The sequence below is a fragment of the Cheilinus undulatus genome, linkage group 23, assembly GCF_018320785.1.
Source record: "Cheilinus undulatus linkage group 23, ASM1832078v1, whole genome shotgun sequence".
In the NCBI taxonomy this organism is placed as follows: domain Eukaryota; kingdom Metazoa; phylum Chordata; class Actinopteri; order Labriformes; family Labridae; genus Cheilinus; species Cheilinus undulatus.
In genome coordinates, this window is record NC_054887.1 from 2,431,361 (window position 1) to 2,448,617 (window position 17,257).

General features: G+C 38.9%; 1 protein-coding gene and 3 non-coding genes across 6 annotated transcripts in view; 1 reads left to right on the forward strand and 3 right to left on the reverse strand.

The window, feature by feature from the left end:
• Nucleotides 1–253: 253 nt before the first annotated feature.
• On the reverse strand, nt 254–325 carry trnaq-cug. The gene has a single exon. It is a non-coding gene; the product is annotated as a tRNA-Gln (tRNA).
• Nucleotides 326–709: 384 nt separating this feature from the next.
• Nucleotides 710–793, reverse strand: trnal-cag. Its single transcript has one exon. It is a non-coding gene; the product is annotated as a tRNA-Leu (tRNA).
• A 706-nt stretch (nt 794–1,499) lies between these two features.
• Nucleotides 1,500–1,571, reverse strand: trnaq-cug. The gene has a single exon. It is a non-coding gene; the product is annotated as a tRNA-Gln (tRNA).
• Nucleotides 1,572–2,605: 1,034 nt separating this feature from the next.
• The window catches only part of tbc1d22a (TBC1 domain family, member 22a), a 47,307-nt gene continuing 32,655 nt past the window's right edge, over nt 2,606–17,257 (forward strand). Inside the window, exons 1-8 of one of the 3 annotated variants that reach the window (XM_041780939.1) lie at nt 2,606–2,801; nt 3,244–3,300; nt 5,514–5,697; nt 6,047–6,335; nt 7,577–7,759; nt 10,911–10,981; nt 12,304–12,432; nt 15,586–15,648. In XM_041780939.1, coding sequence (XP_041636873.1) covers nt 2,740–2,801; nt 3,244–3,300; nt 5,514–5,697; nt 6,047–6,335; nt 7,577–7,759; nt 10,911–10,981; nt 12,304–12,432; nt 15,586–15,648 — 1,038 coding nt within the window. In that variant the 5' untranslated portion in view covers nt 2,606–2,739. Of the gene's footprint in view, nt 2,802–3,243; nt 3,301–5,513; nt 5,698–6,046; nt 6,336–7,576; nt 7,760–10,910; nt 10,982–12,303; nt 12,433–15,585; nt 15,649–16,052; nt 16,119–17,257 lie in introns of all 3 variants that reach the window. The other 2 variants (XM_041780938.1, XM_041780941.1) reach the window with 2 other exon arrangements.

Here is a 17,257-nt window from a genome sequence, read left to right on the forward strand (position 1 = left end):
GCTTCCAAGTGGACTAACCCTTTTCATGGTCAGTGCTGCATAGTCATTTGGCAGCAATCTCAGGGTCACCACATTGATGTGGCCACTGAACTACATTCCACAATTGCTAGTGTCATCAAAACACGCAATCACAGCCGTCCTGGTCAAGTTGGGAGTTTGGTATCTTTCAGGATGGATGAGGAACTCATGACCATTAAGTTGTTCTCAGCCTGTGCTCAGCCATCACAGCTTACACATGGAATGGCTTAAAGTAAGGTCCCACCGAGATTTGAACTCGGATCGCTGGATTCAGAGTCCAGAGTGCTGACCATTACACCATGGAACCAGTGGAGAAACTGTATTCCCTTCCATGTACTGGGACATGGACACATGTCAAAGTGACAGCAACAGGACAACAGACGTATAAAAAGAAATTCCTGTGGAACAGAGCAGAGAATGAAAAGCCAAACCTTGCTGGCTGGACTAAACAACAAAGACAGCAACACTGAACAATCTGAGAATTTCATTAAAGCTACGCGTATATGCAGAAATCAGGCTGAGCACAGACCAGACACGCTTTCCTTGAGTGTGAGCACACATTATTAACTGCTCCAGCTGTCCTGTGAGTTTTGCAGTTTCTTGTCAGCATGTCCTCTGGCACCCAAGATGTTGTGACAGGCTGAGGCTGGGTTTTACATCACCGACAACATGAAGAGGGACAAGAACATACTGTCAGAAGTGGGATTCGAACCCACGCCTCCAGGGGAGACTGCGGCCTGAACGCAGCGCCTTAGACCGCTCGGCCATTCTGAACGTTTGAATTTACCTCGCTACAGCCTTCTGCGCGACATATAGCTTTTTCCAGAAGCTGGAGTGCTTTTACACCTCACTGCTTGGACATGCTGATTTAAGTCTGTTCCAGGATTGGACAAAAAGTAAATCAACACTGCAAATGTAACAAAACGTGCAGACAGAACCACTTTGGAGGAACTGTCATCCTGGTGGGCTCATCAACAATTCCCTGCCATATTTCCAGGATCCCACTCCTGTCAACAATGAGCAACTGCACTGGTGGTCCTATGGTGTAATGGTTAGCACTCTGGACTTTGAACCCAGTGATCTGATTTCAAATCTCAGTGGGACCTTCACTGAGAGAACACAGCTGCTTGGTGACGTCTTCAGGATCAGAAAGCCTTCCTCCAGAGATGTTGCAGTGTGGTCGAACACAGAAACTATGCTTCCAAGACACTCCAGCTTGGATGCTTTTGTCAACCATTCCAAACAAATTCTTTCCAAGTGGACTGGCCATTTCATGGTTAGTGCTGCATAGTCATTTGTCAGCAATCTCAGGGTCACCACATTGATGTGGCCACTGAACTACATTCCACAATTGCTAGTGTCATCAAAACACGCTATCACAAGTTGGGATCTTTCAGGATGGCTGAGGACCTCATGACCATTTAGTTTTTCTCGGCCTGTGCTGGGACCATCACAGCTTACACGTGGAATCACTTAAAATAAGGTTCCACCGAGATTTGAACTCGGATTGCTGGATTCAGAGTCCAGAGTGCTGACCATTACACCATGGAACCAGTGGAGTAACTGTATTCCCTTCCATGTTCTGGGACATGGACACATGTCAAAGTGACAGCAACAGGACAGCAGACGTATAAAAAGAAATTCCTGTGGAACAGAGACGAGAAGGAAAAGCCAATCCTTGCTGGCTGGACTAAACAACAAAGACAGCAACACTGCCCAATCTGAGAATGCTATGCCAAATATTCCATTCCATTTGTTTGTTTTAATTCATAAATATAAATAAAGTATTTAAAAAAAAATGGACCTTGACTGTGTACTGCAGGCAGTTCTGGCGTTTCTGGTGTCTACCCTGTTTAAGCACCAAGCTCAGCTGCACAAACTGCTGCAGTCGATTCAGAGTTGGAGGATGCAGTCGGACTCTTTTATCACATGAACACAAATGAATTTAATGCACCTTCCTCTTCCAAAAACAAGGAGCCACTGGGTGAAGGCCTGAGGTCAAGACTGGCGCCAAACATGTCAAATGATAAGACAGTCATTCATGAAGCTATGTACCTTGATGGAGAGCTACATGGAGGTAACTGTGAGAGCCCCAATCCCACTCATCACGTGAAGTTACATACAATGTTGTAAAGACATTGTAAGGATTCAAAATATGTACAAGATGTGATATTTAACATAAGGATGGAAATAGATATAAACTTGGACAAAACAATGGATACCCACCTTTCCCACAGGGGAGAGGGGAGGGGGCAAAAAGAATATCTACAAATGACCAACGAAGAAGAAAACAGAGGAAGGAGGGGCTGACAACAACAACACAGTTCATCATGGATTAAGGAGCTTCTCTCAGGCTGCTACCTTAAAGACAAATTGCCAGGTAATTTTGTGTCATATATATCTATATATATATATATATATATATATATATATATATAATTAGTATTTTCTGCCAGGCAAAGAAGAACGAGGAAACCATTACGTCAGTACCTTCCTATGCCACCTAACAATGACTCTCACTTGTAATTGGCTCACAACGCGGAAGTGTCGGTTGAGCCAATCACAGTGGTGTTTGCTCGTCGATGGAGCAGTATCAACATGGCAGCTTTCTGAGTTTTGGTGGGGGGAACCAAGAGTAAATAATCAGAAAACTCCACTTTCACACCTAGCGACAGCGTTCACCTGCTTGTGTTTCAACACTGGTATTGTCACAGAAGGAAAATGTCAAGCGACGGAAACAAAAAACAGTTCTGGAAAAGAAATGCAGCGAAGGTTCCTGGCAGGTAAGTGACGTGTTAACTCCTGCAGGCTAGCTTAGCGTAGCTAGCCTTTCCCTGTTGACGCTACATTGATGAAACCCAAACGCAACTTTCAGTTTGGCTTACAAACCTGCGATGTCGCATATAGTTTTGGAGTCTTGCCCGTTGTAAATTTGCCAGGTCTGTGGTAAATTACCCACAAAGAGTACTCTTTTAACCTCCCCGGACTGTTAGCCGGCCAAGAAGAGCTCTTTGCTAACGGCGGCAAACAAATGGGCACTTAAAGCCGACCACGATCATAGAAAGGTTACTAATATGATTGCAGACATTAATTGATCCGGTGTTGCTATGGTCCTAAAGCTACCCAGAGTCGTATGTGTTTTGAATTGAGTCGCTTACATTACAAGCTTGTGAACAAGTTGCCAAACAGTCAGTGAATTTGCCTGATGTTTCTGTACTTCCCTAGCATTCAACATGTGTATGGCGCACAGCATCCTCCATTTGACCCTCTTCTTCATGCCAAGTAAGTGAATGTGTCTTTCATTGAAGCTGAGTGCCTTATGATGAGGTGAAACTTGGACTTGGTTGTAGTTTGCGTGTTAAAGTTTCCATGCTGGTGTTAGCCGTGTGTTTGAGCTGCTACATACAGCGTGATACACTTTCTCACGTTGGTATTTGTTCAGTATTTGTTGCTTGGGTGTATAGCTTTCTTCCACCTTGCATAGTGTTTAACCCTGAGAGTCAGTGACACTTTTAACCACCTCCCAAACAGGTATTTGGGAGTGTTTGCAGACATTCTGTAATGTCTTTGGCCCTCATTTTAAAATGCGCAGAAATTTGGGTGGACCGTGATTTCTAAGCACAGATTTATGAATTTGTGCATGAATGTAGAATATGCTTAAAATCCATGCCAATCTTGTGCACACAAGTTTTCAACTCAGTGTGGACTAGGGCTGGGCAATCAATCGCAAATTAGATTAAATCGCAATATGGCTTGGTGCAATTTTCAAATCACAGAAGTTGCAAAAAATTTTTTAACTTGAAATGTGTTAAATTACCAGTTTGATAGATCAATATTGCAGCGGCAGAGATATGCACATTATGCAAACATTCAGAAGTCTTTTTTAATAATAGTTTGCAAAAATCTGCCTTTTTGTTTTAATGCATGTTTTTCTTAATCAAAACGAGGGACAAAATAATAATGCCCGTAAACAAAGCAAATGACAATTACATTTGCAATACAAGAAAAAATAGTGAGCTCGTTCTGTCTAAAACTGATGAAGCCTAGCGTTACTTCATGAAAGCCATTCCCCAAGCTTCAGTCAGCTGGTAGCCAGCCTCGCCTCCTCCACCCCAGCCTCCTCCTTTATAGCTTAAAGCTTGTTGCACCCTCATATTCAGAGTCATGCTACTATGGATTAATTGCTTCAGAAGTTATTTCATTGTTTTCAATACACATGGTCTTATTTATAGAATTATACATTGCTTGAATTTGTCGAAAAATACACAAGATTAACCCCAAAATAACCGCATATTAAATCACAATCGCAATATTTGGGGAAAAAAATTTCAATTAGATTATTTTTACAAATCATTCAGCCCTGGTGTGGACTCACTGCACAGCATGAATCTGGCAGTGTTGGTTATATCTGTCTCTTCAAAACTGTATGCAGTTTAAAGGTCACATATTTCACCCTTTTAAGACAAGTTTATATTGGTCTTACAGATCCCCAAAAGATGCCTTGTGAAGTTTGTTGCTGAAAAAACACTCCAGTTTTGGATTGTTGCATGTCTAAAACCCCCTCTGTTTCAGCCCCGCTCAGAACGAGCGGTTTCTGTGTCTGTGGCTTTAAATTTCAAAGAGCTGTCTGATTCAGCCCTCCTCTTGGAAATTTTTTCCCAGTGAGGAGGGCCGACCGAACTGGGGGGCCGGGCTAAGTCCCCATATGACATCACGAGGGGAAAATCTGAGAACAGCTTGTTTCAGCACACATTTTCTGAAAGGTGGAGAGAGAAGGGGGTGGGTGGTATAGATTTTTCTGATTCTTTGAAAGATTGTGGACAGGCCAGGGGCACATATTTTTTTCGTAGAAGAACCTGAAAAGTGTATTTTTCATAATATGTGACCTACAAATGCTTGCTGAATCACCCTGTGTTTTGCCTTCAGCTTGGTCCTAATGCTAGCAGCTACTGCTGCTGGTATTGACAGTCTGTCATCAGAATAACCATTCTTTAGTTACTTAAACATCAGGATTTTTTTTCCACCCTTTAGGATCTATTAGGGGCGAGTTTTACAAACACTGTTGTGTTTCCTTCCTCTAAAACAATGACTAACTCCACCACTGACGCCGCGTTATTAGACGTGCTGTTGCCTTTCAGCGATGCTTCTTCTTCTTCTCTTGGCCTTAACAGCGGTTCACATTCTGCAGCGCCACCCACTGTTTCAGCATGTGCAATCGCTTGAGAAAGAAAACACACCTTTATTCATGATCATGATGCTTGCTTTGATGAAGGAGTCTTGATTTGATATGTGTTCTTAAGAGTAAGAGTCTGCGTGTAGAAAGGGTGTCCCACAGTGTCTTGCATGGACTTTCTCTCCTTTCATATATGCACCCACTCCTTTTTTTCCTCCTCCATTTACAGTCTTTCCTGAAGTCTTACCTTTTGTCTTCAATTGCTTTCATTTTGTCATCTTTATGATCCCTTCTTGTGTTGTGTTTTTTTTTTATCCACAAGCTTAATTAAAGCAGGGAACAAGCCTCCTCCAGCGACGCCAAACAAGCCCAAGAAGGCTACCACGTTCCAGGAGTTTGAGAGCATCACAAGTGATGCATGGGATGTTGGGGATGATGATGATGAGTTGCTGGCCATGGCTGCACAGAACCTTAATATTGAGGTAGTCATGGAGACGGCCAATAAGGTGAATGGCATACTTTGGCTTGTTAAGAAACATTTTGGATCATCTTTTTCCAAATAACTGTTGCGTCACACGATATTAAGTCATATTTACAACTAAAATGCATTTCCATAATTGCTTACAGCTTCCTTTTTACTCTATTTTTTGACTTTGTGAAGAAACTTGTTTTCCTGACAGCGTTAAGATCAAAAACAGCTTGATACAAAAGTTATTTGTAAAGGTTTAAAGATAATTAGAGTCACTTTTTACTTTTGAGATATGTAAATATCCATAGATATTTGTATTAATGCTTCAGAATCTTACAGTTAACTAGCAATCCCCTTGCCCCCCATCTTTTTTCCCAACTGAGCAGGTGATTGAGAATCACAGTAAGCAACAGGAGAGGCAGAGACAAGATGACACAACAGAACTGGAACAGAGAGAAGAGGATGCCTCAAAAGTGGTGGCAGATGAGGAAGAGGAGGAGGAAGAAAATGAGGAAGCAGAAGTGGGGGAAGAGGAAGAAGAAGAAGAGATAGAAAACCGGTTGGAGGGAGGACATGAGACCAGCCCAGTGGTGTCATTTGCCTCTCAGAACAGCCCTCACACTGATGGCCGCCTGGTGAAGTCCCACAGTGAGGCTCCAATAGGGTCACCTAAAGGTCAGTAAACACCACTGCTTAGTGAACAGAAGGACTCTTTCTTTAGGGACACTTCATCAAATCCAAGCAATGTGTCCACGTTGTCTAAGAAAGTATTAATAAATCAATTTAGCAAAAGTTTAGACTTTTAAAAAGTCTTAAATGTAACACTCAAAGGTTCAAATTTTGATGCTGTTTTCATATTTTTATTCATCAAACAAAGTTGCAGGTTAGTTTCTCTGCTTTTTTGTATTATTTTTGATCCCATTAGAGATAATTTTTGAATTCTACCCAATCTGACGCCATTCTGCCCACAGTGAATTGAAGTATTCAGACCCCCTTCACTGTTTTCATTGTTCTTATGTTGCAGCCTGATGCTACGGTTTAAAAAAATCATTTTTATTCTCATTCATCTACATTTTGTACCCCAATGTGACAATGGTGCGGTTCGTTTGGGGTGTGAAAGCAAAGCGGACCAACTTGTGTACCAAAGGCAGGAATGACATAAAGCAGGGGTTTTCAAAGTGTAGGAAAGTGAGCCTCCTCCAAGAGAAAATAGTTTATTCTGTGGACCCCCACCACCATAAAACCAAACATTTATGTCTCATCTTTAAGCACTGTATTTTAACATTTTTATATTTTTTTCATAATATATTCTTTAATATCCATCTCTCCAAGTCAGTCAGTTATTTGGTTTCAGTGTTTAACTTATTGCCAATATGACCTGATTTTTATGCTCTACTCCCTTATTTAGTGGAGAAAAAAATACAGACAAAAATAAAGGTTGACAATTAAATTTGACAATGAAGCCTTCTGTAAGTGTGGGAAACAAATTGCAATGGATAATTCTGGGTTCTAAGTTCCCCTTTTAAATGGTTTTCTGGGGGAATCATATTTTAAATTTAGACATAAAAGAGCTACAAACCCTCACAAAAGAGCCACATCTGTCTCTAGAGCCACGTGTTGAGTATCACTGGTCTAAATTGTTCCAACAAGTTGCAGAGATTTGACCAAAGATAAAGAATTTAACCACCATGCACTCCGCGCTCTCATCCTAATGGAGTCCAGTCCTGTCCACACCTCTGTCAGGCCTCAACAAATGTGAGAGGTTTTTGCAATGTGAAATAAAACTTTAAAGAAAAAGTTTAGGGATTCAACTTGGCCGTATGAGCCTGTGCTGCATCTTCTAAAAGCTGTCAGTTAATGGTATGAGTTTTTGATCAAAATATCTGCTCTGTTTGAAACCTTTGCACTCCCGCCAGATGCAGCAGGTGAGCATGCAGCCCTTCACAGACAACGGTCTCTATCTCACCGGTCGCCAGTCATCCCCCTTGTGGCTCGCATTGCTGATCAGAACACATCTGGCACCCCGGCTTTGACAGAGAGAGAAGCATCCCGTCTCGATAAGTTCAAACAGTTGTTGGCTGGACCCAACACAGATCTGGGTAAGAGACACTCTTCCAAAAGGCTCACATTATTTGCATGAATGCTTTGGCAGAGTTTTATTGACTCATTCCTTTGTTGCTCTCTACATTTCTTGGCTTTTGTCTCCTTTTCTTTTTGCTTTATAAGACTTTCCTGTTTTTGCTGTACTTATAATGCAAGGGCAATATGGCTTAAATGTCATATCAGACTTTTTTTTGCCCAGTATTGTATCAAAATTTCAATTTTTGCATCTCATAAGTATGACTTAAACTTATGATATAAACGTTTTCATATTTTGATGTTTTAAAGTCTTAATTTTGAATTTTACCTCTTATTTTGACCTTTTTATACTCACAGTTTCTCTCATATTTTGACCGTTTAAAGTAATGATTTTTAATTTTATCTCATATTTTGACCATTTAAAGTAATGATTTTTAATTGTATCTCAAATTTTGACCTGTTAAACTCATGATTTTATATTCAATCTCATATTTTGACCTTTAAACTCATGAATTTTAATTGCATCTCATATTTTGACCTTTTAAACTCATGATTTTCAATTTTGTCTCATATTTTGACCTTTAGACTCATGATTTTTAATTGTACCTCATATTTTGACCTTCAAACTCATGATTTTTAATTTTATCCTATATTTTGACCTTTAAAGTCATGATTTTTAATTGTATTTCATATTTTGACCTTCAAACCCATGATTTTTTATTTTAACTTATATTTTGACCTTTTAAACTCATGATTTCTAATTGTATCTCATATTTTGACATTTTAAACTCATGATTTTTAATTGTATCTCATATTTTGACCTTCAAACCAATGATTTTTAATTTTGACTTATATTTTGACCTTTTAAACTCATGATTTCTAATTGTATCTCATATTTTGACATTTTAAACTCATGATTTTTAATTGTACCTCATATTTTGACCTTTAAACTCATGATATTTAATTGTACCTCATATTTTGACCTTTAAACTCATGATTTCTAATTGTATCTCATATTTTGACCTTCAAACTCATGATTTTTAATTGTATCTCATATTTTGACCTTCAAACCAATGATTTTTAATTTTGACTTATATTTTGACCTTTTAAACTCATGATTTCTAATTGTATCTCATATTTTGACCTTTTAAACTCATGACTTTTAATTGTACCTCATATTTTGACCTTTAAACTCATGATTTCTAATTGTATCTCATATTTTGACCTTTAAACTCATGATTTTTAATTGTACCTCATATTTTGACCTTTAAACTCATGATTTTTAATTGTATCTCATATTTTGACCTTTAAACTCATGATTTTTAATTGTACCTCATATTTTGACCTTTAAACTCATGATTTCTAATTGTATCTCATATTTTGACCTTCAAACTCATGATTTTTAATTGTATCTCATATTTTGACCTTTTAAACTCATGATTTCTAATTGTATCTCATATTTTGACCTTTTAAACTCATGATTTTTAATTGTACCTCATATTTTGACCTTTAAACTCATGATTTCTAATTGTATCTCATATTTTGACCTTTAAACTCATGATTTTTAATTGTATCTCATATTTTGACCTTCAAACCCATGATTTTTAATTTTAACTCATATTTTGACCTTTTAAAGTCATGATTTTTAATTGTATCTCATATTTTGACCTTTAAACTCACGATTTTTAAGTTTTTCTCATATTTTGAGCTTTAAACTCATGATTTTTAATTTTTTCTCATATTTAGACCTTTAAACTCATGATTTTTAATTGTATCTCATATTTTGACCCTCAAACTCATGATTTCTAATTGTTTCTCATATTTTGAGCTTTTCAACTCATTATTTTTAATTTTGTCTCATATGTTGACTCACGATTTTTAATTTTATCCCAAATTCTGACCTTTTTTTAAAAATCACTTCTTATGTTATCTCAAATTTTCACACTTTGTCTCATGTATTTGCCCTCTAAAAGCTTTATTTTGACTTTTGATCACCTGTTTTGACTTTTTGAAGTAATATGTTAGATTTTTTATCTCAGATTTTTGGCATTTAAACATATCACTTTGACTTTTTTTTTTAATCTCAACAGTTTTTCTTTCATAATTTATTACTGATGAAAATTAGTTTATTGAGACAGTTTATGGTTAAATGTTGACCCTCCTAAGACTCTCAGGCTGGATCTAAACTCAGAATTTTTACACAGACTCTGGCAAAGACAGTTCTGGCACACATTGTTATTTTATAGAGTTATTAATTTTCCATCAGAGTACAGATTGTCATTCTTATTTTTGTAATGTAAGCCAGAGATAAATTCTGTTATCGTGACAGCCAGGGTAAAGTGAAATCCGTGTGGTGCAGTCTCATTTTTGGCATAGCTGAGGCAGCCACTGTTGCAAAATACAGAACCCCAGATTTGGTTGGTATGTGTGTTGTCAAGAATCTTGCGGTGTTTTGCCCCAGTGGTTGAGCTCCGTTTGAATGATGCCTGCATAGTGCATGGCTACGGCCTGCCAAGTGTCTTTCCTCATGCTTTCCATCAGGTCCCCGCTCAACCAGCACTGACTGACAGCACGTTTTTACTTCTCACTGTTTTATATTCTCACTTGCCTTGATATAGAACCATGCACCGCGGAAGGTTGAATGAATGACTGAGGGCAGGTAGAAAGGCAGATGGGAAGGAAGTGGGGACTTATTTAATCACACTCCTGAAATTTTCCTACTTTTTGGAGTGAGCTTCAGTGATGAGGGTTTCATTAGTTAGATGATTTCCTTCAGCAAGCCGTCTTGTATATACATAAAATGCATGCCTTATTACCTCCGCCAAGGAGGTTATGTGATTGGGTGGGTTTGTTCGTTTGTTAGTTTGTTTGCAACATAACTCAAAAAGTTGTGGACAGATTTTGACGGAATTTTCAGGAAATGTCAGAAATGGCATAAAGAAGAACTGATTAGATTTTGAGAGTGGTCCGGATCACCGTCTGGCTCCAGGAATGTTTTTAAAGGGTTCTTCACTATTGGGAGATAGGGCTAATGGCGGAGGTCTGCGCTCTCTGAGTGCTTTTCTAGTTGTTGTGGTTGCGCTTGAAGAGTTGTAATCAACGTTTCTGAAAAATGTCTTCTTGTTTAATCTAAAATTAGTCTTTCTTGTGTTTCTGTATTTTTTTTAACAGAGGAACTACGGAAACTCAGCTGGTCGGGAATCCCAAGACAAGTCAGACCGATAACTTGGAAGCTCCTTTCAGTAAGTTTCATTTACATCAAATAATAATGATTAGAATTTTGGACACTTAAATGGCAGAAACAATTGATTTTAGTAATCAATCATAGTCAATATGATTTGGGTTTTTTAACAAAAAAATGACAAGAAACTCTTTAATGTAAAGTCAAAACAGATATCTACAAAGTAATGTCAGTTAAATAGACATATGTAAGATCAATTAAGTGATGGCATAAATATCTACCCCCTTTAAGTCAATCACCTTTGGCTGCAATCACAGCACTGAGTCTGTGTGGATGGGATTTTCATCCATCATGTTTTGCTGCATTCATTTTACCCTCTACCTTTACAAGCCTTCCACGGCCGGCTGCTTAGAAGCATCCCCACAGCATGATGCTGCCACCACCGTGCTTCACAGTGAGGATGAGGTGTTCGGGCTCCGCCAAACATAGTGCCATGTCTCATCATACCAAAGAACTTTTTTCTCTTGACCATGGAGTCTCCCACATGCCTTCTGGTGAACTCTAGTCCAGATTGAATCTGAGTTTTCCTCAACAGTGTCTTTCTCTTTGCCACTCTCCCATAAAGCTTTGACTGGTGAAGAACCGAAGCAACAGCGGAGTCTCTCCTCAGTTGCTGAAGCTTGGAACTCCTTCAGAGTAGTCATAGGTGTCTTGGTGTCCTCTCTCACTAGTCTCCGTCTTGCACGCTCACTCAGTTTGAGAGGACGGTCTGATCTAGGCAGATTTACTCATGTGCCATATTCCTTCATTTCTTGATGATGGATTTAACTGAACTCTGGGGGATGTTCAGAGCCTTGAAGGTGTTTTTCTTTTATCCGCACTGTACTTTTCAATAACCTTTTTTCTAAGTTGCTTGGAGTGTTCTTTTGTCTTCATGGTGTAATGGTAGTGAGGAGTACTGGTTAACCAACGACTGGACCTTCCAGACATAATCACTTGAGACCCTTTCACTCTACTCAGGGGATCCCCAAAGTGAGACTAATAGCACCAGTTGGCTTGACCTCTGTTGAATTAGACCAGTCACTTATGTCCCATCAGAGTCACTGATCTTCTCTTAAAAAGATGGTTCTCTCCTGTTATAGGCAGTAAGTATGCTACTAAGTAGCGTGCTGTTTAAAGTGAGAACTGTCCCCTGAACTGGAGTTTTACCTTGGCCTTTTTAAGTATCTTATCATTGCTTTATTTCTCAATCTCTAAATCATACTTTAGTTTGGACCTTAAGGACCCAGAACCACATAGGCAGATAGACCATGCTGAAAATGATGATGTAAAATGTCAAGAATGGTAATACTTATTTATTCTGTTTCTTTCACTCCGTCATAGGGTTACCTACCAGCTAACGCAGAAAGGAGAGAGAGTGTCCTGCAGAGAAAGAGACAAGAATATTTTGGCTTCATACAACAGTACTATGACTCTCGCAATGATGAACACCACCAGGACACATATAGACAGGTAAACCCACAAGTACTCCAGCACAAACAAAGTCCTGCTTCCCTTTTTCATGTTGTTTAGTTATTGCTTTAACGTCAGAGATCTATCAGAACCCCATGACTTTCAATGAGTGTGTGTCTGTGAGAAATAAAGGCTTTATTTCCAATAAAATAATACTTTTATTTTTTTTGTCACTGTTGTATTCCCGAAGCACAAAACCAGTACAAGCCCTTTATGTACAAACATAGAAAAAACTATTGCCCCCCCAGAAAATAAACCATTTCTCCCAGAAATTGTTGCAATCACAAATGTTTTTGGTATACACATGTTTATTTCCTTTATGTGCATTGGAACAACACAAAAAAAAGCAGAAGAAAAAAGCCAAAATTGACATAATTTTACACAAAACTCAAAAAATGGGCCAGACAAAATTGTTGGCCCCCTCAACTTAATATTTGGTTGCACACCCTTTGGAAAAAAATAACTGAAACCAATCACTTCCTATAACCATCAACAAGCTTCTTACACCTCTCAACTGGATTTTTGGACCACTCTTCTGTTGCAAACTCCTCCAGGTCTCTCACATTTGAAGGGTGCTTCTTCAACAGCAGTTTTGAGATCTCTCCATAGGTGTTCAATGGGATTTAGATCTGGACTCATTGCTGCCCACTTCAGAACTCTCCAGCTTTGTCTCCAACCATTTCTTGGTGCTTTCTGAGGTATGTTTGGGGTCATTGTCCTGCTGGAACACCCATGACCTCTGACCCAGACCCAGCTTTCTGACACTAGGCCCTACACTGCAGCCCAAAATCTTTTGATAGTCTCCAGATTTCATGATTCCTTGCACACAGTCAAGGCACCCAGTGCCAGAGGCAGCAACAAGCCCAAAACATCTTTGAACCTCCACCATGTTTGACTGTAGGTACTGTGTTCTTTTCTTTGTAGGCCTCATTCTGTTTTCTGTAAACAGTAAAATGATGTGCTTTTCCAAAAAGCTCTACCTTAGTCTCATCTGTCCACAAAATGTTCTCCCAGAAGGATTGAGGCTTACTCAGGTACATTTTTGCAAACTCCAGTCTGGCTTTTTTATGTCTCTTTGTCAGCAGTGGGGTTCTCCTCGGTCTCCTGCCATAGTGCTTCATCTCATTCAGATGACCACGTATGGTCCCAGCTGACACTTTTGCACCCTGAGTCTGCAGGACAGCCTGAATTTGTGTGAAAGTTGACTGAGGATGTTTATCCACCATTCCAACTATCCTGCGTTGCATTCTTTTGTCAGTTTTTCTCTTCCGTCCACGTCCAGGGAGATCAGCCACAGTTCCATGGTTATAAACTTCTTGATTATATTACACACAGTGGACAAAGGAATTTCATGATCTCTGGAGATGGTCTTTAACCTTGAGATTGTTCATATTTTTCCACAATTTTGCTTCTTAAGTCCTCAGACAATTCTGGGCTCTTCTTTCTCTCCTCCATGCTTGGTGTGACACACACAGGCACACAACACAAAGGCTGAGTCAACTTTTAGACATTCTGACTGGCTTCAGGTGTGATTTCTAGATTGCCAGCACCTGTTACTGCCACAGGTGAGTTTAAATGAGCATCACATGCTTGGAAAAAAACCCCCCACAGTTTTCAAAGGGTGCCCATCGTTTGATCCGTTGCTCTTTTGAGTTGTGTAAAATTATGTCAATTTTGGCTTTTTTCTTCAGATTTTTTGTGTTGCTCCAATGCACATAAAGGCAATAAACACGTGTATACCAAAACATTTGTAATTGCAACAATTTCTGGGAGAAATGGTGTATTTTCTGGAAAAATTCCAGGGAGGCCAAAACGTCCATGACTGTATGTTTATATATGCATGTGTCTGCAGAGTCTTCTTTACAGAATTTTCAGTAAGATAACTGAAAACAGTCCCATGCATTTTCCCCCAACCTCTGTCTGTTCCTCCTTCCCACTTTTGCACATACAGAGTCACTGTTTGCTGGTCTTTTTTGATATGGAAGGCTGCAGGCCTCAGACAGTTGCTTTCATGAACAGTTCTCTTAAACAATATTTACTTTTATTCTCAGTGTTTGTCTTTGAATTTTTCCATTTGTGCTCTACATGAGACAATCTACAGTCGGGGCCATAAGTATTTGGAAAGCAACACAATTTTTTTATCATTTCGATTCTTCTTACCGCCACAGTGAATCAAGATGTGATTGATGTGTCGAGCACAGCAAGCATGATGATCCTCCTACACCAGTTTTTTTTTTTTTAACCAACATGTAATACACATTTAAACACACATTTGCGTATGTAGAGGGGCAGGCCCATATCATGCATATGAGATTTGATGCAAATCAGAAGTTTCATATAAAAGTTACAGTGACTTCCTGTGAAATTGTGTGTTAAGGAATTGCTCCCCAGTAAAGAAGTGGCCCAATTGTTGTCAGTTGCTACAACATAAGAATGAAATTAACCTTTGAATATGTAAAGGGGCAGACCTTGATCCCACATGTGAAATTTGAAGGCCGTCAGATGTTTGTCATAAGAGTTGCACGTACTTCCTGAAATGCTCCCCATCCTTCAATGAAACATCTGTTTTGAACTTTATTTCAAATTTAGAGCAGTTGTAAAGTTGTTTGTGGTGTGCTTCCTGTGTATTTTAGAGGATGGCCCCAAGAGACTTCTTTTTTTTCGTCTTGTCATGATACATATGTCTACCAATTTTCATGCACCTAGCTCTTACCCAGTCCGCTATCTTACATATGGGGCCCCTGTTGGGCCCCTGCCTGATGCACACTGTAAGGAAGTCTACATTCATAGAATGTATGAAAGAGCCATCAGCATAAGAACAGTTCAAACCACCGTGTGGTTAAACATCAAACAAGAAAAACAAAACAGTGCAACGTATTCAATCCATGAAACTACTATCCAGGTGTAACAGCCTTTCAATAAAAGACTGATAGAAAATACACAACATTTAGTCACAGACATTAAAGGACTTCAACTTCCTCAGTAAGAGCAAGGGGTTAAGTTTCTCAAACACAAAAGACATGTGCTCATCCTTTAAAATCAGGACAAGGGTGTCAAAGGGGACTTCTTATTGGTCCTCTTTGTTGTGTCTTTTGTGTGCATGTGTGGATGTAGGTGGGTATTTAATAACCTTTTCTCCCACTTTGCTGTCAGATCCACATAGACATCCCTAGGATGAATCCTGAGTCTTTGGTGATGCAGCCAAAGGTGGCAGAGGTAAAATGCTCAAATGGACAGTCCGCCTGTAAAGTTTGATCTATTTAAGCTGGCTTTGCTCCAGCTGCTGTCCTGCACCCATCTGGCTCCCTTCTGACCAATCTGCCTGCCTGTCATTTGTTCAGCTGTGGGGTAGGCAGTTTGAAATGGTGTAAGTGTGGTCAGCACAAAAATCAAGCAAACAAACGTAGTTTTAGCCGTAGCTGGCTAAGACACAAACACGCACACACGACCACACCTGCGATCTATTTCAGAAACGGCAACCCCAGTCTGCCTTCAATCAAGGAAACCAATCCACTAACTGTTGCTCTTCTCTGCCTTCATAACTTTTTGTTTATGCAAGATCTGTGCTAACCTGCCCGTTGCTTCAGTGTTTGTCTTTTTTTCTCCTTTTCTCTCTGCAGATTCACATTGACATACCAAGAACTAATCCCCTTATTCCTCTCTTTCAACAAGCTTCTGTCCAAGAGGTGAGATGACCCCGTTCTGCACAAACACATAAACTCACCCAGAGGGTTTTCCCTGCACCATTTGGGCGGAAACGGGTGGTAGAATAACCAGTGGTACCGATTGGGTAGTGGTTCCCAACCTTTTTCCCTTAGGGCCCCACTACTCATATCTAAGAAAAACTAAGCCACCCCCCAAGACCCATTTGGAAAAATTACAAATCATAGGCCTGTAAACACTTGTTTTGACGAAAGATCTATGACTAAACTATCCATTATTACAACGGTACATTAGGGCTAGGGCTGGGCAATTACTCTCAAATTACATTAAATCACAATAAAGCCTGCTGCAATTTAATAATAGCAGACGTTGCAATATTTCTAAAACCTAAAATGTGTCAAAAATACCAGTTTAATATATATATTTTTTGCAGCAGAGATTTAATGTATCTTAACATTCACATGCCTTTCTAGAAAAGTTTACCAAAATCCTGCTTTTCCTGTTCATATATATATAAATATATATTATTTCTAATCAAATTGAGAATGACATAAAAATGATCACCCCCTTCAATATAGCAGTTGATATCAAATTTGCAATATGAGACATAATAATGGCACTGAGGTGTATTTAAATATTTTTTTAAAAGTTCAGCCCTTGTTTATTTTATCTAATATTGTCTATGTTGTAATATTGAATGATTTATTGCTTGTATTTGTTAAAAAAAGCATGAGATGAGGAACCTGAAAATGTTCGAATATAAAAAAAAAACATTGGGGAAGAAAATCAATTAGATTATTTTTCTACAAATCATTTAGCCCTAAATAGCACCATTCTAGAAAAAAAGAACATCTGTAAATTAAAAAAAATGAATGAAATTCTCAAATCTAAAAAGTTGTGAATCTAAGAGAAAAAGTCCCCAAGGTTTTTACGTTAATAGTCATAAATGTATGTGAACTAAAACTATTGAGATTATAGTCAAAAGTTCAACCACCGTTTTTAGTTTAGGTCCTTGTAAATTTTGACTTTACACTGTTGTGAATTTATCAATTTGCAAACTTGAAATTTCTGAGTCTCTAATGTCAGAATTTGAGATTTTAAAAAACCAAGAAATTCTTTTAATAAACAACTTTTTACACTCTTAAAATCTGAGTTTTCTTGT